This window comes from Maniola jurtina, chromosome 23 (genome assembly GCF_905333055.1).
Source record: "Maniola jurtina chromosome 23, ilManJurt1.1, whole genome shotgun sequence".
NCBI lineage: Eukaryota > Metazoa > Arthropoda > Insecta > Lepidoptera > Nymphalidae > Maniola > Maniola jurtina.
This window is the reverse complement of record NC_060051.1, coordinates 2,955,594-2,982,841: the sequence shown is the minus strand read 5'-3', so window position 1 is coordinate 2,982,841 and position 27,248 is coordinate 2,955,594. Positions and strand designations below refer to the sequence as shown.

The 27,248-nt window shown below is 38.2% G+C and overlaps 1 protein-coding gene across 1 annotated transcript; it reads right to left on the bottom strand.

The window, feature by feature from the left end:
* Positions 1 to 8,438: 8,438 nt before the first annotated feature.
* On the bottom strand, positions 8,439 to 26,095 carry LOC123877239 (nuclear factor interleukin-3-regulated protein). The gene is made up of 2 exons (XM_045923792.1): positions 25,802 to 26,095; positions 8,439 to 10,732 (listed from the first exon to the last, which is right to left on the bottom strand). Exon 2 carries the CDS (start codon positions 10,685 to 10,687, stop codon positions 9,587 to 9,589), a length of 1,101 nt encoding a protein of 366 aa, XP_045779748.1. The 5' UTR covers positions 10,688 to 10,732; positions 25,802 to 26,095; the 3' UTR covers positions 8,439 to 9,586.
* Between the last annotated feature and the right edge of the window lie 1,153 nt (positions 26,096 to 27,248).

The following is a 27,248-nucleotide window of genomic DNA, read 5'->3' as shown; positions in this document are numbered from 1 at the left end:
AATTAAGATGCAGATAAACTGTTTGGTTGTGTATTAATTGTATTAACTGCCTTGGTTTAGTGATTAGTTTTTTCGGCTACGAATTATGAGATTCTGGGTTCTGGTCCCAACTTCCAGGTAAGGTCAGATTTACAAAGTAAGTAAATAAATATTTGTGTCGAGAAATTATTATCAGTTCCAGCCCGGAATCGGAAAATCGGCGGTATTACATCCTTGTGCCTCGGAAAGTACTAAAGCAGTTTGTTCTGCGCCTGATTTCTTTCCGATCTGACGGACTATAAGGCGCCATCTCCACGGGGGAGAGAGAGTATCGGCGATAATCTCGCCGTGCCACAAATCCGATACAAACTCTATGGGCTTATCTTAACAGGGCGATATTATCGCGGCGATACGTTGAGTGACTCGCAACGATATCGTCGGGTCTCGCAAATTCCCCGCGCGACCTCACAGTTGAGACTTTGAGAGGCCCAACGAGACGTTCGGTCACGTCACGCGGCGATCCGTTGTGGTCTCGTGCGTATAGCTGCGAGTCGCGACGACTCGGTAGCGGAATTATCGTTGTACCGGGGAGATTATCCGACGATAGTATGACGGACTCGTCGCGATATCCTCGCCCGTGGAGATCTAAGTGCCTTAGAGTGAGGGAATAAATTGGTAGTTACTAGTTGGCTAACCTCCGTTGAGATTAGGCACCGTAACTGAATTTCACGTAGAAAATATTATCATACTGGCTTTTTAGAAATAGGACGGTAGTAAAGTGCACAAGTGTGTATGCAAAGTGCAAACACAGATACACTCTCTATCTCTGTTTCCTCACTCTCATAGCCCGATGGAACGGCAACCCGACATGTTTGGAGAGAGATCAGGTGCAGAACTGACGCTTGATGTAACAAGTATGACTCTGATCACCTTCTGTGAGTGTAGAGTAAAATACAGTAATGTGTCTCCACCTATATCTATGTGACTGATATTATTTACTATACTTACTTCATTACTTATAATATTGTTACTCATATTTTTATAAGAAAAATATTTCTAATTATTGCTATAGTTGTTTACTTATTCAAATTCTAATTTAAGTTATTTTAAGCTCGCGACATTCGACAAAAAACTGTTGTGACAAAAATTTGAACAGGCAGGGATTTTGAACTTTATTATTTCTAAATCTCTGGTCTGGTCTGGTGGGACCAGACCAGAGACTGGTCGGGAGGCTTCGGCCGTGACTAGTTACCAGCCTACCGGCAAACCGTGCCACAAATCAATTTAGCGTTCCGGTACGATGCCATGTAGAAACCAAAGGGATATGGGTTTATTAAAACTACCATACCTATCCCTTCCAAGTTAGCCCGATCCTATCTTAGACTGCATCATCACTTACCACCAGGTGAGATTGCAGTCAAGGGCTAACTTATATCTGATTAAAAAAAATACGTGACTGATATTATGTTTAAAGTCTTGGTCAAACCGAGACTTGCAAATGTAACAAGATGCGGAACCCGAATTAACTTCAATCAGAAATGTATGTAAATGAGTCAAATAAACCCGTTCATACTATCATAATTTATAATTAGTTTGATGACGATTAAAAAAATTGCGCGCAAATTGTATTCTAATCATCGTAGCTATTCACTGACTGATTTTGATGGGATTTGTATGATATGAACTTCATAATAATAATTATTATTATACTTAACACAATATCATATATATTATTTAATATTATAGTACCTATGTTCATTTAAAGCATAAAATCTATGTTGTTAAGAAACAAAATTTATCAAAATCCAAAGATTTTGAAAGCCATAAAAGGCGCTGTAAATCTCAGTAAGTAAATAATTTGGTTATCAAGCAAAAAGTTTGAAAAAAAATTGTGAATTTAGCTAAGACAAGAAAATTTCCTAAAAGGTACCTATGTAATATGAAACATAATGATATTATGTAATTGTATATAATTCGTCAAACTATATAATAACGAGTATAAATAAAAATTATAGATCGACGTATTACTTGTGTTTTTCTAGTTTTTTGAAACCTTGATTATATAAATAGGTACAAGAGACTGAGGGCAGTTGAAACAATTTTGGAATAAAGGACCGTGTAAATTATGAACAATTAAACAAATAAAATTTTGTCATTTCTGCTTCATACACAAAATCTAAACGCACATCGTATTGTATATATATCATGAGATTACTGCCGTTATTGTAAATTGAACAATTGAAAGGAGCAACTGCCGAGTTTCTTGCTGGTTCTTCTCGGTAGGAACGGCATTCCGCACCAGTGGTAAATTATTTTAACGATTAAAAAGCACTTGTAAAAGTCTACTTGAATAAAAATCTATTCTTTTCTATTCTATTCTGTTGAAAATGATAGTTCATTTTCTTACATTTTCACGATTATGTAGCGACTGAAAAATCGACTTGAATGTAATAAGTAATTTGTTTCAACTCCCCTCGTACAACAGATAAATTGAAACAGTGATCAGGGTGAGTTGAAACAGTTTTTGGAAGGTTTGTAAAATAGAAATGATTGATACTAATATTATAAAGGAGAAAGTTTGTATGTGTGTGTGTGTGTGTGTGTGTGTGTGTATGTTTGTTACTCCTTCACGCAAAAACTACTGGACGGATTGGGCTGAAATTTAGAATGGCAATAGATTATACCCTGGATTAGCACATAGGCTACTTTTTATCCCGGAAAATCAAAGAGTTCCCACGGGAATTTTAAAAAACCTACATCCACGCTAACGAAGTCGCGGGTATCAGCTAGTGATTGATATATCGGAGCGCGGGCCTTGAATGAAGTAGAGGTAACGTTATGAGCTCGCTAACAATTTCAAGTTTCGCGAAGTCAGTACTGTTTCAAATTACCTCTGTTTCAAAATATCCTATTAATTTATTGTTTACATTACCCTATTAAATCCTAAGCAAGTCCTAAGCACGCAACTCTATCTTTCCGGAGTTATGCTTCATTTCAGGTCTTAATTTCAGGTGCTGCATCACACTAATATTATAAAGGCGAAAGTTTGTATGTGTGTGTGTGTGTGTGTGTATGTTACTCCTTCACGCAAAAACTACTGGACGGATTGGGCTGAAATTTAGAATGGAGATAGATATACTCTGGATTAGCACATAGGCTACTTTTTATCCCGGAAAATCAAAGAGTTCCCACGGGATTTTTAAAAAACTACATCCACGCGAACGAAGTCGCGGGCATCAGCTAGTAACTTATACAACTCTGGCCCCAGGGTTTGATAATTTATGTATCGATTCAAAGTTCAAACACGGTCTGAGTAGCTTTCATGGCGGATACCTCTATTGGACCACAAGAACGCGAGGGTCAGACCTTCGTTATTTTATAAAAGTTCCTATGCGTGTTGTCCCCAACACAGGGAGGAACGATCAACGACTATGAAGTTTGAATCATGGTGGCTTTGGGAGATAACAGGTAACAAAGGTGTAAAAAATCTTACGTCAAAGTATGAAGTCTAATTTATTTTTTATTTTTTCGGGTTAGTATTACAAATCACACCATGCATTGCCAGACACTTGCGTTGACATCTATAGAGCGCACTTTAACTTTACTTAGACTTAAGTTTCAGTTAAAACGAGACAGATTTATGCCAGCGGTATAGCGCTGTCTCGTTTTAACAGTGTCTTAAGTCTGAGCAAAGTCCAAGTGCAGTCTATCGTTCAGCCTTAGGAAAGTGGCAACCCTCTGCCAGTTACTAAACTTTTTTACACCTTTGTTACCTGTTATCTCCCAAAGCCAGGGGCACCGACTCCGTGGGTGCTCGGGTGCTCTAGCACCCACGAGAGGTAAATAGTGGGTGCTGGGCACCCACGACTATCTAAAATAATTCTACTAGGTACGGCGCGGCAGTACAAAGTTCACCCAGGTCAGCTAGTACTGATATAACTAACAAAAATATAAGTAGTTAGGTAGGTATGTCATTAAAATGGCTGGAGCACCCACGGGAATTTTAAAAAACCGGCGCCCCTGCCCAAAGCCACCATGATCCAAACTTCATAGTCGCTGATCGTTCCTCCCGGTGTTGGAGACAATAGCAAAGAAACTTTCAGCTTTTATAAAATAACGAAGGTCTAGCACGCCTTGGCTCTTTATCTATAATAAGCTGAAAGCGCTCCAGTGTAGTTAGACCACTTGAGTTACAAGTCAGTACTTAGTAACTGACCCAATGTAATCGGTCTTTAGGTGTACGACTAGCGACCGATTCACACCAATTGCGTATGCAGCACGTACGTGCGTAGTGACGCGCGTGAACCCGTAGACGTAGCTGCACGCATTACGTCTACTTGAACGTTCACGCCACGCAAGCGGTACGCCATGTCTCATACAGTTCCATATATTACAACGCAATAGTACGCGCTACGTCTACGCTTACGCAGCCTGTGTGAACGAGCTCTTACGTTGCCAAAACACTTGTAAAGTAGGTACCTAACGTAACTTGTAACCGGGTTACAGAAACGTCGCGCGCCACTGCTCTTCGTGTACTTGAAACGTTATTTGGGTAAACTGCTGTCATTACTTACTTCGTATTATAAATGCGAAAGTGTGTTTGTTTGTCCTTCAATCACGTCGCAACGGAGCAACGCATTGATGTGATATTAATTACAGATCTGGAAAGTGCTACTTTTATCCCGAGAACTCGAAAAAACTCTTTAAGAGGGCTCTCTCCGTCAGTCGTTTCATACAATCGTAGTTCCAATTTCATTTGAATATTAAGCAACCAAAGTCCATGAAATTTTGCAGACATATTCAAGAAACTAATATCTATGTCTGTGGTTTTCCAGATTTCTGTTAGAATATTCGGTTTCAAAGTTACGCGGTCTTAAAAATTTTCATACAAATCTTTGAGCCCCTGTAATTTTAAAACTACATATTTTTATAAAAATCTAAAACACCACAGACACAGATATTAGTTTCTAGAATATGTCTGCAAAATTTCATGGACTTTGGTTGCTTAATATTCAAATGAAATTAGAACTACGATTGTATGAAACGAGCAGAAACGAGTGACGGAGAGAGCCCTGTTAATGGTTTTAAATTTAAATTTAATTTAATTATTATAAGTGGTTATATTATATTGTGCTGAACACTATATTATGGGAAGACACTGCCTCCTGAAACACAGTTTTCACTTCATCAGGAGGCAGGGCCTCACACCAAGGGGCGCCAGCCAGGTAACCTCCCAGTGTGCCTGGATGCTGCTGGTCCCTTTTGGATGCGTCCGAGGGGAAGAGCAGTGTTCGGGCCGGTGCGCCCCGGTAACATGGCTAATAATTTCTCTTCGGAGATATTGTTGGCTATGGCTAATGACCTGGCAGGGGGGGAGGTTTCTCCGCGTGTCCCTCTGACTAGCAGAGGGCACAGTGGATGAAGCGGAGGATGGGACGCGGGCGACGTGCGCGTCCCAAGGTCGGGGGACGCACTTCGTTGGTGCGTCCCGGAGGTGCGTCGATGGGGACCGAGCAGGTCCCCGGTGGAGGGTCTGCCTTGGCAGACGTCGCTGGCTGGGTCGCGGTTGTTTGCTACGGCCGTTCCCGTGACCCAGTCGCCAGGCGACGCGCAGTAGCGCCGCTGGGGTTTAGTGGGTATTCCGGTCGCCTCTCGGCCGGCGAGTCCCACATACCCTCCCTCCGGGGGGGATGCGTAAATGCATTCCCCAGCGTCAACAAAAAAAAAAAAAAAAAAAAAAAAAAAAAGGGCCTCACACCAAAGTCTATGTTGTAAATCTAGTTCTAAGTGATAATTTAAATTAATGCAATTTTATACAGAAATTAAAAGAAATTTGAATAGTAAAAAAAAAAAAAAATCAAAGTCTTTAACTATATGTATGCAAAACATCACGTCAATCCGTTGCGATTTGATTGAAGAACAAACCAATAAACAAACACACTTTCGCATTTATAATAATAGTGATTGTAGTAGGTACTTAGGTACAAGGATGGGGCCATTGAAAACGAGCAGGCGAGTCACCTGATGTTAAGTGATTACTGCTACCCGTGAACATTTGCAGTTGGTAGTTGGTACCTACCAGAGGAACCGCCAATGCATTGCCGGCCTCTCAAGAATTGTTTGCACCCGGGCATTATATGGGTTAGAACTGATCCAATTTGTACCGAGAAACTTGCTTCTAATATGCAACGGAGAAGTATGTACAGTGAGCGACAGGTTGGCAACCGAGGTTGGGACGCCCACCACACCCGCACACCCCCTGCGCTTACTCTTTGCGGGATAACGCGAGTGACGTGCGGCGGGTCCTCCCGCCTCATACCCCGATTGCCATCTCAATCTGTCGCGTATTATAGGCAACATTTTATCCCGGAAAAACAAAGATTTCTCACTGAATTTTTCAAAACATAAGTTTTATCGATGCGGACAAAGTCGGACCATCTAGTAACTTATATACTTACTTACCTACAAGTTACCCGTTGTGGGTGAGAGCAGGTTTTTTTAATGACAGGTTTTTCCTTTGAGCACGATGTCGCCTGATAACTATCGTTTCCCATCTTTGACTAGATCAATTAAAGCTACTTACTTTAGTTAACTAGGTACAATTCGCACAAACGTAGGTACTTGACTGGCCTGAACAACTGACAAGTGCTACCTAATTAGATACAGTCGACCTCAGAATTCGAGTAGCAATTCCGCGCAACTGTTGCATCAAAAACCTGCTCTTATGACCTTTTTCTATAATCACGTCACACACATTTAACGCATGCGAATAACCGTGCCACGCGAATAGGTGCTAAACGACTTACTGCCTTTGACTGTACCTATGTATTGAGAAAGCGAAAGATCTTCAGGTCATGGAGGGCGTCGATAGAGATTCTATTTGTGACCAATTTCTGACCAAGCAACCTAATCATCATCATCGTGATCAGCCCGGGTCACTACTGAGCACGGGTCTTCTCTTAGAATGACAAAAGTTTAAGGTTCGGCCATAGTCTACCGCATTGGCCAAGTATGGACTGGCAGACTTCACTCACCTTTGCACTGTGCAATGCCTTCTGATAACTATCAATTCCCACCTTTGGCTGCATCAATTAAACCTACTTACAATTATTTACTTAACTAGCTGTGCCCGCGACTTCGTTCGCGTGGAATAGTGACTTTTTGGGCAGCGTGATTCTTTAAATAGACATAACTTTTTTATTTATGAACCGATTGACATGAAATAAACACGAAATGTTAAGTGAAGCTTACTTCAATATATTAATGAAAACCGTATCTAAATCGAATAAGCCGTTTCTGATATTTGCGTGCACAAACACACAGACAAACAGACAAAAAAAAATTAATTACAATTTCGGGTTCGGCATCGATATAATAACAACCCCTGCTACTTTTTTTTATATATTTCCATTGTACAGACACCACTTTTCTACAATTTTATTATATGTATAGATAGTACGCGACAGGTCGAGATGGCAACCGGGGCGGGGACGCTTCTCACACCCACACAGCCCCCGCGCTAACCCCGTGCGGGATAGCGCGGGTGTGCGGGGTGTCCCCCCACCTCATACCCCGATTGCGATTTGGACCTGTCGCGCACTATAGGTACAATGTGCGCGAACTCATTTGACATGTGTGCGAACTCATTTGACATGTGTGTGACATTTCGATAGCTAATGTCAACCCCATACATTTTTGGACTTTTCTACTAGCGATATCGCTAATAAAATGTCACTTTTTCTAGGCCCTCTGAACAACTAACGATTGCTATTTAATTAGGGCTTGAGAAAGCGAAAGAGGAGCTTCCGGTCATTGAGGGCGTCGATGGAGATGCTATTTGTGACTAATTTCTGATCAAGCAACTTAATCATGATCATGATCAACCCATCGTCGCCGGCTCACTACTGAGCACAGGTCTTCTCTCAGAATGACAAAGGTTCGGCCATAGTCTACCGTATTGGCCAAGTGTGGGCTGGACGTCTTCACACACCTTTGCATGGTACAATGCCTACTAGAGAAGCGCAAATCATGTCCTACTAGGTGATTCGCTAACTCAGTGTCTAACACTGCGTGATAGCCACCGAGTTTGGTTGGTTCTACATTGCTGCTTCATGGGTGAAGTTAAAATATTTTTTCGTTGAAAACCTTCAATGGTTTGGAAAACGAGCTCGGCGGCTATCATTCAACATTAGGCACTGAGTTAGCGATTCGACCTCTTGGAGAGGATTCCACATGGAAGCTTTTTAAACTGCTAAGTAACATTCTGAGAGAATATTGTACCTAATCTCTATATTGCAATATGAAGTTCGATTTTGATGAAAAGTTTTTTCTTCCGACGAAATATTAAAAGCTCTCGCTGGTAGGTACTGCTTATAAGTAGATAGGTATATGTATATGGTTTTGTATGGTATGGATAAGGTTTATGATCTTTCTGGTAGGGATTAAATAAAATTCATTTGTTTAAATGTAATGTACACAATTTATTTATATCGTATAGTGTTTCTTATACAAAGATAATAAATTGTAAAATCCTCTTTCACGGTCCGAATAAATAAATACTTAAAACTCCTTTCAGTCCCTATCACACGCCCTTTGGGCAATAGGAGTATAGCTACATCGAATACTTTCCATCAAGCCTTCTAGGATTTGATACAAGTCCCCGACCACGGGTCTGAACTCGAAGACGAGACGCGAGGCGAAATAAAAATGAGTGAAACGCCATGCGAATCAGTTTTTAAAACAATTTTAATACCCATAATCGACGCGATTTTATCGCAGAGCTGGACTCGTGGTAGGGGCCACTTACGGTATAGACAATTGAAATCGCCATGCTTTTTCTAACAAATGTACAAAAATATTACTTTTAAAAGGTAGCTATTCAAGGTAGGTATGTATTGTCGAAGGCACTGGTATCCTTATTTCCTGATTACTCAATACTCTGAACAATATTAATTTTAAGTGGAAATATTAAAATCTTAAGATTATTTTGCGATTTCTTGACAGCTAGAGGATCGATCTCATATATGTTTTTGGTTTGGAACTTAACGGGCATTCCGAATGAGAAAGACTATACATTAAACATTATAAATAAACATCCAAGTAGGACTTAATTTTACTTAGATCGACTTAATACTAACTTACAAGAGAAATAGTCTTTAGCCATCGATTTTCACTACCGAGTCTTCGAAGAGATGAAACAGATCTACTGCGCTTACTTATAATATTACATATACATTATACATAGCTCACCACTAAAAATGCATCTTTTTTAAAATCTATCACTGAGTAGATAAGTTTTCTCTGCTCGAAAAGTCTAAACCGAAAACGAATAAGTCTCATGTGCGGTCCACGCGCGCGTCGACCGGACGACTCTCTCTACCCTACGATATCATACGATACACCGATACGACTACTAGGAAGGACTACATTAGGCGTTGCGACTTAGCCGCGTACAGCTGCACAATATCATACAAATATATTCTCTTTACGTGGTAACTTCGACTACGGAGGAGGGGTAGGTTGAGACAGTTTGTACGAACTAGATCGACTCGCGATCGCGGAACGAGGCGCTGGCTGCGCGGTCAGGCGCAGGCGCGGCCGCGGCGGCTCAGTGCTCCAGCGCGCGCGCTTTGTTCTGGTGCATCATGTTCTTGAGCGTGGCCACCTCGGTGGCGAGCCGCGCCAGCTCCGCCTTCAGGTGCGCGTCCTCCTCCTCCGCCATCCGCTCGTCGGACCGCGGCGGCCTGTACTCCGCGCCCAGTGAGATCCCCGAGTCCCTCTCGTCGCTCGACCCTTCCCCGTCCCACGACGGCGAGGACCGGGGGCCGGGCTCCTGCTTGATGTGCTGCAGGGAGAGGAGGGCGCTCGCGACGTCCTTGTCGCCGAGGTGTGACTTGTGGCGCAGTTTGAGTGGGAGACAATTGTTTTCCGGAGCGTACTGCTCGGCTGTTTCATCTCCGGATCCGGAGAGAGAGGAGAGCTCGTATGGCGAAGGGGCGCGGCGAGATCGGGAGAGATTGAGAACTGAACCGGGAGGTTCATAGTGTGCCGGGTGGGGGTAGTACGCTTCGGGTGCCGGAAGCCTCTCTTGGTAAGGTTCGGGGGCACGCTGAGGCGGCGGCGACGGCGGTGATGCCGGGGGTAGCGGGGGCGGCGGGGGCGGCGCTGGCGGGAACAGAGCGTTGCCGGAGAGCTTACTCCTCTTCGTGACGCAGAGAACCTGGTCACAAGTAGGCAAAGTCGCCAGCACTTGGTCGATGCTGATGAGGGTTTCGCCGCAGATGCCGTACTTCTCCTTGATCGCGTCGAGTTGCGCTTTCAGTACGTGGTTCTCTTTGGAGAGTTCGACGACGCGCTGCTCGAGCACCATGTCGTTGAAGCGGCGCTTTTCGCGCGAGCGCTTGGCGGCCTCGTTGTTCCGCCGCCTGCGGTCCCAGTAGCCGTCATCTTTCTTGTTGTCCGGGATGAACTCCCTCTGCTTGCGCTGCCCGAAGAACTCCTTCCTTTTGTTGAAGTCGAAGGAGTTGCCGTAGTCGTTGGGGTCGCCGGGGCTGCCGACGGAGGGCGGGCCGTCCATGGGGAAGTGCGGGGAGACGGAGAGGCGGCTGCGCGGCGGGGGCGGCACGCGCGCGGGGCTGGGCGAGGGGCCCAGCGCCGCGCCTCCCGCTCCCAGCAGCTGCTGCTGGCTCAGGATGAACTCGGCGACCATGTTGCGGCGGACGACGCCCGGTCCGCACGGATCTTCACTGTGGCTCTGTAACAAAAGAGACGTTACGTTAATACACAATCCCAATTTACTAAACGTCTTACAAATTACGTACGCTTGCAAAAATGTGATGTTGCAAGACTACGCGCAACTTTTCAATTCTGTGTAACCACGTTGCCACATTACAATTTATTTTTCATGCCTCTATACGATATTTCAGTTCAGTAAGTCAAATTATCTAACCTCACGTGCGGACTAAACGTTTCAGAGATCACCCGTACAATGACACTGTTAAAACTCAATTTCCAACGGGAGTTATTGCACCGTAAGTGATATTTGAAATGTTAAGTTAGCGCTGAAGTAGCTATTTGGAGCGAGTAAAAAGCCACGCCTGCGGCCATGTGCCTAGAGAAGGTATAGTAAAGTCAACTAAGTGCTTTATTAGCTAAGCACAGATTCAGTACAATATTTAGATTTCGCAAGAGGTCTCACGTTGGTTGCTGCGTGGGCCGAGATTGAGAACATCGACCTCAGATATTTATTTGATATTAAAATACGGTCCCTATCGATCGGTGTGAATGAACTTGAGTAAAGAGAAGGTCCTAATTATTTTCCTACTCACATAGTTTATTCCCCCACCACCAGGGTCAATGATCTATTTTGAAAAATTGATACTTAATCGAAAAATTGATTGATCATAATATAAATGATGTTGATGATGGTCTAAGACATTACTAAAAAGGCGCTTATACCAAAAATCATATCTGCGAAGGCGTTTCGTATATTTTATAAAACTCTGAAAATATTTCAAAATAATTGATCGTGAAAACTAAGACATAAATCTGTCTTTATTTTCTTTTCTCCTACTAAAATCAAACAACGGCAGGAAGTTAGAAAAACGTTCAAAAACCAATAATCACCAACAAAACTACTATCAAGGACAACAATGAATGAAAATCGCGCCATTGTTGTGAAAACTCATAAAACTACTGAATACAAACTATTCATAGAACTACGCCGTTTTTTTTTGTAGTCACGTTAAAGAGCACGAGGTTTGGTAATCCCAACGTGAGAGTTCTTTCTAAATTTTCTAAAGATGTTATGCGTTTCCTAACGGATCTGAATGTAATTTTAACTATTCCCATCTTCGACACTAGGGTAGCCTAAAAAATTGACATTTTCAGGAATTTCTTGGTATTCCGACACTATTCACACTTTTTCATAGCTTTCTAAAGGTTATTTTAGTTTTTGCATAAATTCGAAATGAATTAAAAATAAGTAGTGCGCCTTACCCTTTAAATACCAAATATATAATTTTTCATATTTCAATAGTAAAACAAGGAATTCTAGTTTAGTACCTATAGTCCGTCTATCTATTCGTCTGTATTTCAGTCATTTTTTTCAATCAAATTTCGAGACTATCCCGGCTTTTCCAGCAATATGTTCATTTCATTCAAAACACGTGTTCTCACTTAAGTATACGCATTGAAGTTAATATAGAGGTCACTGCTTATATGGGAACAAAGTGATTCACAAACGACTTCATATTATGAAATTCGAAAAAGGTCATTAGCCCAACGCTAGAGAATTTTAAGATGTTTTGAACGTTTATCATTTTCATTAGGTACCTTACAATTTCCGATTATTTTGGCTTATTTCTTTACTAGCGATCGCTTTTGATTTCGCCCTGGGAATTTAAAAATTAGCTTTATTTCTTGTCTACTTTATAAAGAGAAGCTTTGTGAAAAAAATCAGCTTTTTAACTCCAGGGTTTAAGCTAGATGTCGCTCTGATAAGTCAGTCAGGACTTTTCTTTTTGAAATTATTCCAGTTTAAAAAAATACCCTTTTTAGCAACCCCCAACCTGCTGGACTGACGATCTTAAGAAGATGGTGGAAAGTGGGTGGACGAGGAAGCGTCCGTCCGGAGGACCGCGTGTGGTGGCACGCTCTCGCGAAGGCCTACGTTCAGAAGTGGAAGCAAAAAGTCTGATTGATTGATTGATAGTAAAATCTATTTATAAAAGAAAAAACTGTCGACTGATCTATTAACTTTTGAATAGCAGCAGACAGATCTACCAGCGCAGCGGTTCAACCGCAAAGTAAAATATGTAGGATGCAATAACAACAGTTATGCTGATTGCTGACAGCGAATTGTAATCAGTTATAATTTATAACGCAATACATACTATAATACCACTAAGTATTCTTTGCACATTCAGATACTACTTTTCGTTAGTAAAAATCTTCTATTCTAATTGAAAACGTATTTATTATGTGTAGTATTGTGTAGGATAAAAGTGTATATAATGGTAAGTCTGGAATTATTGTACTTATTGGTTTCTTTATACCTATTATTATTAGCACCAATAAAGACGCAACAGTTAAAAGGTTTTCATGTATGGTAGTCTGCCTGAAAAATAATTTAATTGAATTTGTAATTTTATATTTGGTTTTGGGTCAAGGTTCTTAACCAAATATTAAATTTTCAGATTTGTAACTCATTTCGTGTACAAGCTAGAGACCCGTGGCACACAGACAGCAGAGTGACATTAATAGGGCTCCGTTTTGGGGCTACGGAACCCTGATTAGCAAAAGACAGGTTATTAGTTAGGTTAACTCGCGGATGGGTTCGTTCGGTGTCAGTAGGCCGTCCCAGATGCGCACGCGCGCCCGTTACGGCTAACTGTCGATTAAAAGCCAGCTATAATTGGTTGAAACGTCGAAGGCTTTTACTTTACCCGTTGTCTTGAGTAAGGTTGTATCACGAACTTTTGTTTAGTTCTAAAATTGGCTTTTGACGCAGGTTAATTTTTTTAAGAAGATTTTTTATTTTGTATGTGAAGAAAACTAAAAATCTGCAAAAATCTCCCTGATTCCATCCTGAAAAGCTTTCGTAAATGTTGTAAATTAACTTTTTAACTGAGTTGCTCAATTCGTAAATCTCAACTTCTCAAAAATATGTAAATGAAAAAATGTAAAAAGTATTTTTTTGCTTTAGCTCCATAAAAATAATGAACACATGTGAACTGCAAATATCAAGAAAATTGTAAGTTGAACCTTTTAAATAATATGTTAGGGTCATAATTAATATAGCATTCCAACAAAATCACTTATTTTTAAATAAGAATATAAATAAATTATTTTGGGTTACTGTAAAAGGCAAAACTTTACATTAATTAAAAAAACAGTTGATTCACCGACTTTTTAAAACCGTTATCAACAGCTATATTTCATTACAGTTACATTGAATAAGCATTTTTTGCCGTTTCGACCGTCTGACTATACTTATAGGTGTAAATCATACAAAAAGTATTCAGTACCTACTACGTAAGTGAAAAAAATCGTTAGGTTAGGTTCTAGTTCCAAGGCGATTTATTTTTAAAATTCACTATCATTATACAACCAATGACATTTACTTAATTAACTTATTTGCGTACTACGTAAACGAATCAAATACGTTAGGTTATGTTCCAGTTTCAAAGTTCACTTTCATTATTGAAACAATAAATAATTGAAAAAAATATATTTTTTTAAGACAAAAATTCTAATTTTCATTGCATAGTTTATCTTTTCTTGCTATGACGCTAACTGCTGTTTGAAAGTTATAAAAAAGTACGTTAACTGGTCGGTTGACGGCACAAACGGTTCAACACTGGCTATTACTGATATCTATACGGTCTTACGGTTATGAGAATATTAATAGCAAACTATAAAAAAGCATAGACAATTTCCACATACTCACATAATCGACGTGACAAATATTATTTTAAAAATATTTATCAAATTATAACTTTTTGGATTTTTTCTAGTGTCTGAATCAAAATCTTAGGCGCCCGAGTCAACAAAGATGTTTACATTTTTTTCATTTGCACTATTTTTATAGATTATTAAAAACTTTAACTGCTGCTGATTTAAGAACTGATTATCGTACACCAAAAGCATAAGTAAAAGAGATTACTATTACTATTATTTTTACTTTATTAGATTTCTATTTCTAGATTAGATTACTATTATGTTTAGGTTAAGAAGAAGCTTTAGAAGACTGAAAGACCTATAAACTTATAGTGTAAAAGCTTCTAGGTAAATTATATACATGAAGTATGAACTACGAGTTCCAATTACTATTTACCAACGGTACTACTATAATGTAGTTCAACAAGTAGTTATAAAAATCGCTAACTTCCTAAACAATTAAAATCAATTCATCAATAACCTAACCACTGACACAATTTCTCAAAAATATCATTTTGATAACAAATTTGATACCGTTCGAAATTCCACTAACGGTAATATCGCGTCTTGTATAACAATCGGCATTTGAAGACAGTTATAACTAATCATTTACTTTCTTACTAACCGTTAGCCAAAAACTGGCTTCGTACGGTACCACGCTTTTTACACTCAAAGTCATCTGGTACAAACTCGTTATGAAATTGATGTTTCGTCATTTCAAGGTTGGATTGAGCAATTACTGGCATTCTTAATGTAATGTTTTAAACTAACTTATGAGAACTTTTAGCTATAAGTATTGTTTTTTGGTTATCTGTGGGTATAAGTTAACATTTTTAACTTTAACATTTTTATATGTAAGTTACTCTTTGCCATTTCTTTCGGTTTCGGTTGGTATGTTTAAAATCTTTTCCTTTTCTAATAAAAAAAATATCCCATTTAATTTCTTCGCATCCCGTCCCCGCCCAGATTGCCATTTCGGTCTGTCGCGTACTATAGTTATCCTACATAAAATAAATAAGTTTTGAATGATCAATCATTCAGCAAATAAATGACACTAAAGGTATTAGTAAATCCAAAGCACTACGAACTGAAAAATAAAGAGACATTTTTTAAATCGTTTGTAAAAACAAAAAGTGGTAAATTATTTGACTATTCAAAAGCACTTGTAAAAGTCTATTTGAATAAAAATCTATTCTATTCTATTGTATCCATAGTTATTCAAAACTAGCATTGGAAACTAGCACTCGGCTTGTGCTAGGTTATGTTTTAACCTTCACATTGAACTGCGGAGTACATAAAGTATTAGCACGTGTTATAACTGCGTGCAATCAGTCACGTTGCACATTTACTATTTAAAACATATATTTTTACCCACTTTTAACTTTTGACTACAAGTTAAGGCATAACTTGTTAAGTTGTAAAGCTCGCGTAGTTATTTTTAAAACAATTAATTATTTGGTATTTTCAAACAGCTACTGTTATTATTAATATTATTAATAATTACTTCTAAGCAAACTGAAACTTGTACCTAGTCATAATTAGCCTTATTTTTGTATTAAGTTTAAAATTTAAAATTGAATTATCTTTAACGCTGTTGATTACTAAATGAATTAAAAGAAGTTCGTAGCTGAAAGGTATATTTTTATTTTTTACCTTGGATTAAGGATCCTTAATCTAAGATTTTTACCTATTTTTAACCCCCGACCCAAAAAGAGGGGTGTTATAGGTTTGACGTGTGTATCTGTGTATCTGTCTGTGGCATCGTAGTGCCTAAACGAATGAACCGATTTTAATTTAGTTTTTTTTAACTTTTGACTACAAGTTAAGCCAAAAAAATTCGTATCTGAAAGGTATTTTACTAATTGAAAGTAACCGTAAAAACTATAGATACTAACTAATGTCACAACCTTAGCACTGTACCACAGAGTATAAACACGTGTTCTAGTTGTAATGCTCACGTTGATCAGTCAGGTGAGGGAGGGAGAGATGGAGGAAGGCACGGGCTTGAGGGGGCGACCACGTGCCCTTTGATTTCACCATCCCTAAAATTTTCTCGTAATTTTCCCATTAATTCCCATTTTTAATAGACTACAGAGAAAGTTCAACAGACTTATTACCCAGGTTTAAAAATGAGTACCTGCCGAATATTTCACTGAGTTTTCGTGATCGTTTTTGCGAAATAAAGACAATTACTTATTTAACTTTTGATTATTTTATTATTCAAAATTTCGACTGCAACTTGTGAGCTTTCATGTAAAAACTATTACTTTTTAAATTAAATTACTTATTTTAAAAAAAACAAACAGTTTTTTTTTCAAGTAGGTACGTTAGTGATATGTCAACTTTTTGAGATGGCGATTTATTTATTAAGTTTTCAGAGTGTAAACAATCAAAGTAACTACAAATAAATGATTGCACGATTTAACTTATTTATCATATAAACAAACATTTTCCTATATTTCACGTTAAACTCATAATGTTTTTATCACACCTATAAAAATATCAGTTACTATAGAGACATATAACACAAAGAAAGAAAAACATAATTGTAATATACCTACATAAAGATAAACCGGGAATAGGTATTTCATAATACATGTATCTCTGTGACTCACTGTTCGACAAACAAGACATTTTTAGCGACTTACGTAACTATCTAGCTACTGTCAATATAAATGCACTATTTGACCTCTCTGTTTACAGATTTTGTCTTTGCGATTACATAATAATGCAGCGTCATAGATTAACCGCATTCCGGCCTTATTCTTGAAGCAATCAACGATGTTGATATTTAGACTAAAATTTTATTTCTAAGGTATTTTTTTTAAATGAAATAAATATTTCTACAGTATACCTACATCATAGATTGAACAATGGATATGAATATAATCATTACCTTAGATAATTATACCTGTTGTGTAACAACAAAAACTCATCACTAAAGTAAGCGTTAATTTTTAATTCGTCGATTATCGCTTCAAAGCGAATGTTTTATTTTTAAAACTTCCTTATTGCTTACAAATATGATAATGATTGTAATTAGTTACTTTAACTTGTAACAGAAAATAGTTTTAAAAAACATTTTTATGTTTCAACTGAGTTTAATGTTATAGGTAACGCAATGCCTACTAGTTGAAAACATGTTGAAAATAACAACTTTACTGTCGGTCATTAAAGTTAAGTGATAAAGATATTTGTACATTGAGAGTGACATGTTGTTATTGCAAGCGAAGATGAACTATTTCTCATGTTTGACAGGTGACCTTACGTCCCACAGGCGTCTCTCATTGTCAACGTTTCAATATGCTTTTAAATTCAAAAATTCCAGACTGAAAAATCCAGGAATGCTCTCTAGCTAATGCATTTAAACAAACTCATTTTACTCAAGTAAACTTTGCCAAGTCTCCTTAGTACTGTCCCAAGGTGCTTGATTGGCGACCTTGCACCGGAAAGCGCATCGTTGCGGCCTACTAGGCGGACAGACTAAATCAAACGAATCGTAGGGAGCTGCTGGATTCAGGCAGATCAAAACCGTGGCATGTGGGACTCCCTACAAGAAATCTAAGCCCAGCAGTGGACGCCTATCGGTTGACGATTATGATAATGAATGTCGTCGTTAACTATGTAACGTGTAAAACAAAAGCAATACAATTAAACAAAAAGAACAACATTATTTTGAGCTTCCGAAAATAAACCAAACAACAACAAAGTTACGAGCAGACTTCTAATTTCGAAAGAACCAACGGCGAATTCATTTCAAGCGTATTAATAAAATATACAAGAAAGGACATTGACTTGAGAATTTACTTCAGAATAATCTAAGGTCGTGTCCATTTTTGGGTCGAATTGCCCTGTATGTGTTTCAAAAAGTTATTCAACATGAAAATTTTTTTTTTGAGTAAGTACAAAAGTATAATTTTGAATAATGAAAAGAATCAAAAATGGCCCGACACTGGCCTGTGCCATTTATCTAATCTACCTAATTTGAAAGTGGTTATACCATCATTTGTCGGTCACCAGAGCTTCTTTTGTCAAAAATTTATATTACATTTTAATCGTATTAATTCATTCTGGAACTGAACATTCATATCTGAATACTGTACGGTCTACTTCTAGAAGGTAATCTAAGATGGGTTTGTTATACGCATACTATTGTGTAAACTACCTACTTTTACTTATCTAGGTTGTATCAGGCCATCCTCTACATCCTTATTACAATCCTTTATTAAATCCAAAATAAAATTGGAAAAAAATGGCGTTAGACCATTAACGTTGCAGAGAAGTTACGAGCATAGCATTTTCAAGATCAATATCGCATCTAAATCGCATCAGGCTCGCAAACAAACACCAGAATGGACATGACCTTAGCATTATTGTCCTGCACGTGTGGTAGTGGCGGTCACGCGGCGTTCGACACGTGAACTTGAACTCACGTTGCTTGCGTAACTCCGCACGTTCTTCTCGACCGTTATATAAGCCAACGTGATCCGATGGAGCTAATCAGATGCGCTGGTTACGCCCTTGACCGTTCATTTGTCAAAGAATACGCAATTGGCTTGAGGTTGGTTCAAAATTCAAAATTCAAAATATTTTTATTCAATTAGACTTTTACAAGTTCTTTTGAATCGTCAAAAGCATCTACCACTGGTTCGGAATACCTTTCCTACCGAGAAGAACCAGCAAGAAACTCCGCGGTTGCTCTTTTCAATGATTTGATATACAATATTATGCCATGTATAAAAGCAATTGAAGTCCCGCGCATTGCTGAAGCGAATTGCAGGTAAAATCCACGCTCTTTTATCATTTACATAATCTTCGATAGTATAATATGCTTTTCTCAGGAGCATATTTTTAATAGATTTTTTGAACCTGTGTAAAGGCAAGTCCTAAATTGGCTGAGGAATTTTGTTATAAAAGATTATACCCATTGCCACAAATGACTTTTGGACCTTCCTGAGGCGGAGCGAAGGAGTAGCAAGCCTGTTACGTGTCTAGTCAGCCTGTTGTGTAGATCGCCAACTCTCTGATGTAATTACTTTCTATCACTCATCACTACCCCTTTTAAAATTCCGAAACAGAGTTTTATTTTAGTTAGCCTTTGACTGCAATCTCACCTGGTGGTAAATGGTGATGCTATTATGAAAGCGGGCTAACTTGGAAAAGGTATGACAGTTTTATTAAAATATTCCTTATCGGTTTCTAGACGACATTGTACGGGAATGCTAAATCGCTTAGCGGTACGTTGTGCCGGTAGAGTGGTAACGAGGTACGGAAGTACCTTCCCACCAGACCAGACCAGAGAAAAACAAATTATAAATTGTTGTAAAAATATTTCAAAAGAACAATCAATTCCATTATTATTCATCTAAATTCTAAAATTGCTTTTGTTTAAGCATGTAAAAGAATACAATTAGATTGTCAAGTTAATTAATCTACTATATGATAATAATCATGGGATACGAGGGAAAGATAAACATTTCTCTCAGGGCGCCTAAATTGCGTGCATTTTGCTCTTGACCTACCAGAGACAATTACCGAGACATAAATGCTCATAGACACAGTATCAGCCATCTTGGAAAAAGTAGAGAAAGTAGTACAGTGGTAACTTTCCACACGCTCGCCACTAGCGCTGAGGAAAAGTAGGTCGTCCGCCATCTTTCATGACATTGTATCGTCGCACAATGTCGTGGCATTACTAGTTTTAATCAAATAAAACAAGTTGTATCCAATGATAGAGTGAACTTGAGAATTTGCGTCGATATCCTGTCTATTACTAAGAGGTTTAATGTTTCCTCGTATAACTCAATACCCTCAACGCGTTTTATCTCTTGCAAGGATTTCTTGTCATTTGCCAAATTCCTAAAAATAGCTTCTTCTTCTTCTTTCTGATTCTTTTCATAATTTTCATTATGTATTCTGGCATTTGATATTCTGACCATCAGACTAGAGAAAAACAAAACATAGAGCAGTCCAATCGTGCCAGTTCTACATTATCGCTTAACAAGACAGAAGAAAATGGAAACGGCTGATTTAATATAGGCTGAGATCTTGCAAAGACCGCAATTTTCAGATATGAAGGAAGCAAAGATCGCAGAGAGATTCTTTAAAACTATACTAGTTCAGTTTGTGGTGGTTAACTAAGTAGGCGTAAGTTCTTAGGCGCCAGTGATTATCTCAGAACAACGCCTACAGTGTATGCATCAGATGCAGATGTTATGAAAACATTCGATATACTATTATCTTGTTATGTCTGTACTCTCCAGTCACTACTTAAGAATCCGTATGAGAATTATATAACCTAAACTGTAGGATTAAGAAAGTAAAAGACCTCTTAGTTGGAGAGTCCAGGGTTTGATCCCGGACCTCTAACTCTTCGGACTTATGTGTATTGAGGCAATTAAGTGTCACTTGCTTTAACGGTGAAGGAAGGCAACCTGCATGCCTGAGAGTTCTCCATATTGTTCTCAAAGATGTGTGAAGTCTGTCAATCCGTACTTGACCAGCGTGGTAGACTATAACCAAATCCTTCTCATTCTGAGATAAGACCCGTCCTCAGTAGAGACTAGAGAGCTGGCGATGGATTGATGATAATGAAGGATTAAGCAAGGTTACAACTTTGGATGCGTTTCAAGCATTTTTTGCTGAGAAAAAAAAACGCGCATACTTGACCGATTTTCGCATTTGTATTTAGCGAAGGCCCAATTAAAGAGCACGCTATTTTGGGGACGGCCTCAGTCTCCCGATAATAGTTTGGTGTCAAGGTCCCGTTTCGTAACTCCTCGAGTGATAAACCGCCGGCTAAATGTGTCAAGGTCCTCTCACTCGAGTGCTGTTCCGGTGGATTTCCCTATCAGATAAAAATAATCCTTAAACAAATACTCAGTGTTTAACGAGACAATGACGAACCTACTTCGTACCGACCTTGCTCCACACTGTTAATTGCTACATTATTAAGAAACACTTAACCTATTTTCGTGAGCTAGATTCGTTGAATTTAGTTATCCACCTCTGTTCTTGCGCAACGTAAGCGTTTTGCTTCTAGGAATAGGAAGCATAGTAAACAGGGCCGAGATCTTAATGAGTTCGAATTTCCCTTATTACTATTATGCGTTGTTCCCTTATTACTCATTATGCGTTGTTGTTCAGTTTAATCTACGTACCAGCTTGAATGTGTGGCGTATAGATAGGTGCGCCAGTTTTGTTATGACTCACCGGGAATTCCTGTTAATATTTTTGCGGCGTATAATCTTGAAAACCATCAAGAATTTCGGGAGGAAAATTGCTAAAGAATTATGGTCGAAAATTCTTATGGAGGTATGAGGAAGCGTTTTATAAATGAATCTCTTCCTGTTGATGATTTATCCAAATCGGTTCATCTTAGTCGTGATTACCAAGAACTTATCGTATTTATCAGAATCTACTACTTGCGTCATCATTGTCATGATCAACCTATAGTCAGCTCACTACTGAATACGTGCCTCGAGAATAAGGCCATAGTTTTCCACGCTGGCACAATACAGATTGGCAGACTTTACGTACGTTTGAGTTATGGAGAACTCTGAGGCATGCAGTTTTCCATTATCATCTAAGTGTTATTTAATTGATAAAACCACCGCTTGAAACGCACATAACTCCGAAAAATTAGAGGTGCAAGCCCGTAATCAAAGCCTTGACCTTCCGAATACAATTCCAACGTGTTGACCACTAGGATATCAACTACCACCGCTTTTTACGAGCGTCACAAGTCACAACGCTCCAATTTCGTTGACCGTTAGAAATTTGGGACTTCAAATATTGCACGTCATACGTTGGCGCACTTGCCTCTTTGTCGCAATTGCTTACACTCACGTGCACAGTAAGTAGGTTATAGTTACGCGAGCGGGCGAGATAAAAAATATAGGTCAAGTTATCTTCGCTTGTCCTCGTACCGATGAAATTATCGTCGGCGATGTTATTGCGCGTGAAAAAATTGTAGCTTACGTAACGGCGTTCATTATGGACTATCATGATAATATATCGCTATTGTGATACATTATAAACTGCGTGATAAAAGCTAAACGAAATATCGCCTTGAATAATGAGGACAATCTCATTGTGTAACTCATTGTTGAAGAATTGATACATGAAATTGGCAAACTGTATGCGAACACCGATTGTTGGGCCATGATGGCTTAGTAGTGACATGCACCTTCTATTCTGGAGGTTAGAGATTCGATTCCGGGCACGGGCACTTTTCGGAGCAATTAAATATCGCTTGATTTAACGATGTTGGAAAACTTTAAGCCTGAGAGTTCTCCACAATGTCTCAAAGATATGTGACGTCTACCAACCCAAACTTGGTCAGCGTGGTGGACTATAACCTACACGCTTTTCTTTCCGAGAGAAGACTTGTGCTCAGTAGTCGGCCGGCGATGGGTTGATCATGATGATAATAATGATGATGCGAACACTCAGGCTGAGATCTATACTATACTTTGACTTTGCTCAGTCTTACGAGTAAGTCAGAGTTAAAACGAGACAGATTTATGCCAACGGTATAACGCTGTCTCGTTTTAAGTGTCCTAAGTCTGAGCAAACTCTATAGATCTCAGCCTTAGTTCGTATTGCATAAATGTAGCATTTAAATAGTTTACTCGTAGATGATTTCATCGTTTCGCATGATCCACGCTATGCAATCAGGGTCGAGTATCGACTACGAGCGTCGTCATAATGGGAATTAAAATTCATAGTTATGCCAGTCATGATGCACGATTAACTAAATGCATACGGGTGTGACCTTACGGTCTTTAATAATACCTTCCGGACGACCTTGCTTCCACTTCCCGTATTACATCACTTGCGTACCGATAATGCACTTTATGCTTCAGTGTTACACTTCTTTGTCTGTCTATTAACTAGCTTATGTCCGTGTCTTCACGTGGACTATACAAATTTAATACCTCTATTTTACCCCTTTTGGAGTACCTATCTATTAACTAGTTTAGGGCCATAATTTCGTCTGCGGGGACTACACAAACAAACCCCTGGTTAGTTTACCTCCTTACGGGTTAGATTTCCACAAATCCTTTCTTAGCGGATGTTTACGTCATAATAGCTATATGCATGCCATTTGTAGTTTGAAATATTCAGTGAGAGATCAGTCAGTTAGTCAGTCACCTTTTCCTTTTATATATTTAGATATAGTGCGGAACTGTTTGCACAAAACAAGTTGCTCATTACTGCGTTTTCTATTAAGTGTTCTAGTGCTATTTGACGTTTCCACGTTGTTATCTATAGTCCGTGCAATGTCATTGTTTATCTGTGTGAGTTGCAGTGGATTGCGCAATGCCGCCCTAGGGACGTTGTGTCATACGTAGATAGCTAACTGACCTTTAAACAATCGATTCGAGGCTCAAGTTGCTATCAATTGTTTGAACGGAAGGTGCACTTCAGATCTGGGATATGGTTTCGAAAAACCCCGCAAAGTAATCATTGTAGACATATTTGATGCTTATTCCATTTAATAATAGGTAACGTATTTATAATAATTGAATGTTATGAGATGGTTTTTTGTAAGACAGATACTATTTCAGATAATAATTTGGTTATCATTGATAATACAAGTTACGAAAATGCTAATTCAGATTTACTAGACGTTGTTGATTGAGATTTAATAATAACTAATTTGATTTAAGATGTAAATTATAATCGAGGCGGTGTAGTACGTCTCAAGAATACTCTAGTTCCGTACATCCGCAGGCGAACGCACGCTGGATGGGAACCTTGAACCAGTTGTGTAAGCGTTTACAATAGCTTACGACAGAGCAGTCGTGCCAGGCGCCGCTTACGACACTAGTTACTAACAATCGCAATACATTAATTACCTATTTAAATAGTTGCTATCATTGCTATCATTTCAGAATTGCTGATTAATGTGAATTTTGCTCCACAACATTGCTAATAAATAATAACAATGTTTTCAACAGGCTCAAAAATAAATCAAATACCAAAACTACTAATCTAGAAGAACATTTAAAGCAATAAAATAAAAAGAATGAAGAATCAAAAATTAAACTCTACAGCGGAAATAGGAAGTAGGTATTAAATTATTAATAATTCGCGATTATTTCTACGTTACTATAACATTTTGACCGATGAATTTATTCAGATAATTTTTGAAAAGGAAAAGTTAAATATTAGGCACTTAGTTTTTAAGTCGAATAAAAACACAAAGCAATCACCTTTTGTTCGATTACAAACAAAGGAATAAATAACATGATACGAAGAGATAATAAAGTCTAAAGATACGGTGTAAACAATGATAATAATAATGAAGCGTCGTGACGTTGAGGAAGTAAATACACAACAAAAGATTTACTGAAAGCACACCTGACGAAAAGTGATGTTAAGGCGTACTTGCTTAGAACTAGAAGATACAGCAGGATAAATGGAAGCCAGTATACAAATTCTAGACCTTAATGGTGGGAATCAGAACCGTAAGCAAAGTGGCAAAGCAGTTCGTGCAAATCTGTGGTCTATGGAATTAAGACTACGTAAGGGTGCTATGGCTAAGGCTATTATGATAATTCACGGTTTAGAAGAAAAGTGAGGGAACCAGATAATAATAGAATAAATTTTCTGAAATTAAAATACACTTTTACATGTGCTTTTGAATTGACAGATAGATAGATAATATAGATTCCTGTTTGAAACCAACAAAAAAACTCAGTTCAGAAGATAAAACAGACTATATAAAACAAAGAGTCTCTGAAGATGCAAAATATGGCGAGGGTCAGTAAAAAGTGATATGCGCACATGTGGGAAATTCTACGTATGAAATGAGCTAAGGCGAAAATCTTTTGGCACGAGACGCGGCGGGCGTGAGTAAACAAATTTTGTACGGCGATGTCAATGACATTCGCCCAAACACTTCTATGGAAGTCATTTGGATGAGTTAACTGATTCTTCTTATTTACTGACTCACTTAAATTTTTTATTTAAATAAATTGAATTAGAATTTAATACAGAATTTTTGAATTTACTTTTAAATTGAGTATACTAATTAGTTTCATTTTTAAATTCTTATTTATTTTCATGCTCATTTTTGTTTTGGATTTACTTTAACTTGTGATTTTAGTTTTTTCATTGCTATTTAATTAATTGTTTTTATTTTTTCTTCTAGTAATTTAATTAAATTTTATAATATTACAAAGTGCACCTACTTTAATTTCTTGAATAAAACATAGAATTGATGAGGGGTAGATTGAAAAAAAGTATGCTAATATTTTAAAGTAAGTTAAATAATTATATTTAAAATTTTGGATGAATTAATCTTGTTATCAAGGGGTTATAAAAGCCATTTATAAATAATTCAAGTAGGTTTAGAATATTAAAAAATACTTACGAAAATATTTGCGGCAATATTGCACTCCTTATCGGGAATTATCCAAATATTGAGAACAATGTCATAATTTCACAAAAACAGCAAACCACTAAACCGTCTTCGGCGTAGTTAACAGTGCGTTGAAATGTTATAATAAATGTTATGCACCCACTTTACACGTCCTGAATGAATTTGTCACTATCACAATGTTGTTATGACGAAATATCCACTGCGATGGCGTAGTACTCTAGTCAATTGTACGCGTCTATCCTCTGCGAAGTCTAGAGTGCGACTAAAATTTGTAGTGGGGTCGACCGACTCACGGTCTGCAGCACGCACACTACTGCACATTACGTTTGTGTGCGTGTCCGTTGAGTGTGTGCGTGTCTGTGGCAGTGTGGGATATTTACGTAACCTAGCTGACTAGCTGTGTGTAATCATTTAGTCGGCGCTATTGACTCAATGTAGTGTCCAATTTTTTTTTAGCTAATTCTCGATTGAGTCATATTGTATATTATTTTGTAGCGTTTTTCTGCTTCTACGAAATCTGTAATCGATTGATAAGCGTCAGTTTTTGGCAATTTACAGTGGATGGCGTAATGAATTAATTTAAATGTGGGCAAATTTTTAACTACGGCTCCGGCCTGACCAATTTTTCGCTTGTTAGTACTTACCTACTTTGTAATCTTGGTTGACGTAAAATCTATGGCAATGTTAGGTATTTAAGACTTTGGACTTGGTATTACAGCATTTTTTTCTGGGTTGTTTCAGTAAATAAATTTGTCCGTAACAGATTTTGTAAGCTGGAGATTCATTATTACAAATAGCGTAACTTTATGAAAATTGCTCCATTTAGAGTAGGTACCTACTTTTTAAATGTACTTAATTAGGTTGGTAGAACTAAGTAGGTAAATATTTTTAACCGGATTTTTAACCAGTCTATCTTACGATCTTCTTCCTTACACAAAGAGACATCACTTTCCTTACTTTCACTTTCTAGTAAGGAAGGATTTTTAAAAGTTACAGGCGAGCAAAGCCAGGCGAATCAGCCAGTCGTCCATATCCTATTTTTAAGATGCATCAGTTAGTAAGTAGATATCACACTAATATTATAAAGGCGAAAGTTTGTATGTGTGTGTATGTTTGATACTCCTTCACGCAAAAACTACTGGGCGGATTGGGCTGAAAAGAATGGAGATAGATTATACTCTGGATTAGCACATAGGCTACTTTTTATCCCGGGAAATCAAAGAGTTCCCACGGGATTTATAAAACACTACATCCACGCGAACGAAGTCGCGGGCATTAGCTTAGCAGTACTTAAATAAATGATTTTATAGTTTTATATAATCGAATATTTTATCGCCTAGTATGAATAACATGTCACGCGGCAAACTAGGAAAACTATATAAATAGGTATTAACTTTTATCTAGCGATTATAATATTGTGTACTCATATTATTATCTT

Bases quoted from the DNA above. Each gene is read 5' to 3' on its own strand.
- LOC123877239 (XM_045923792.1), bottom strand. From the start codon at position 10,687: ATGGTCGCCGAGTTCATCCTGAGCCAGCAGCAGCTGCTGGGAGCGGGA.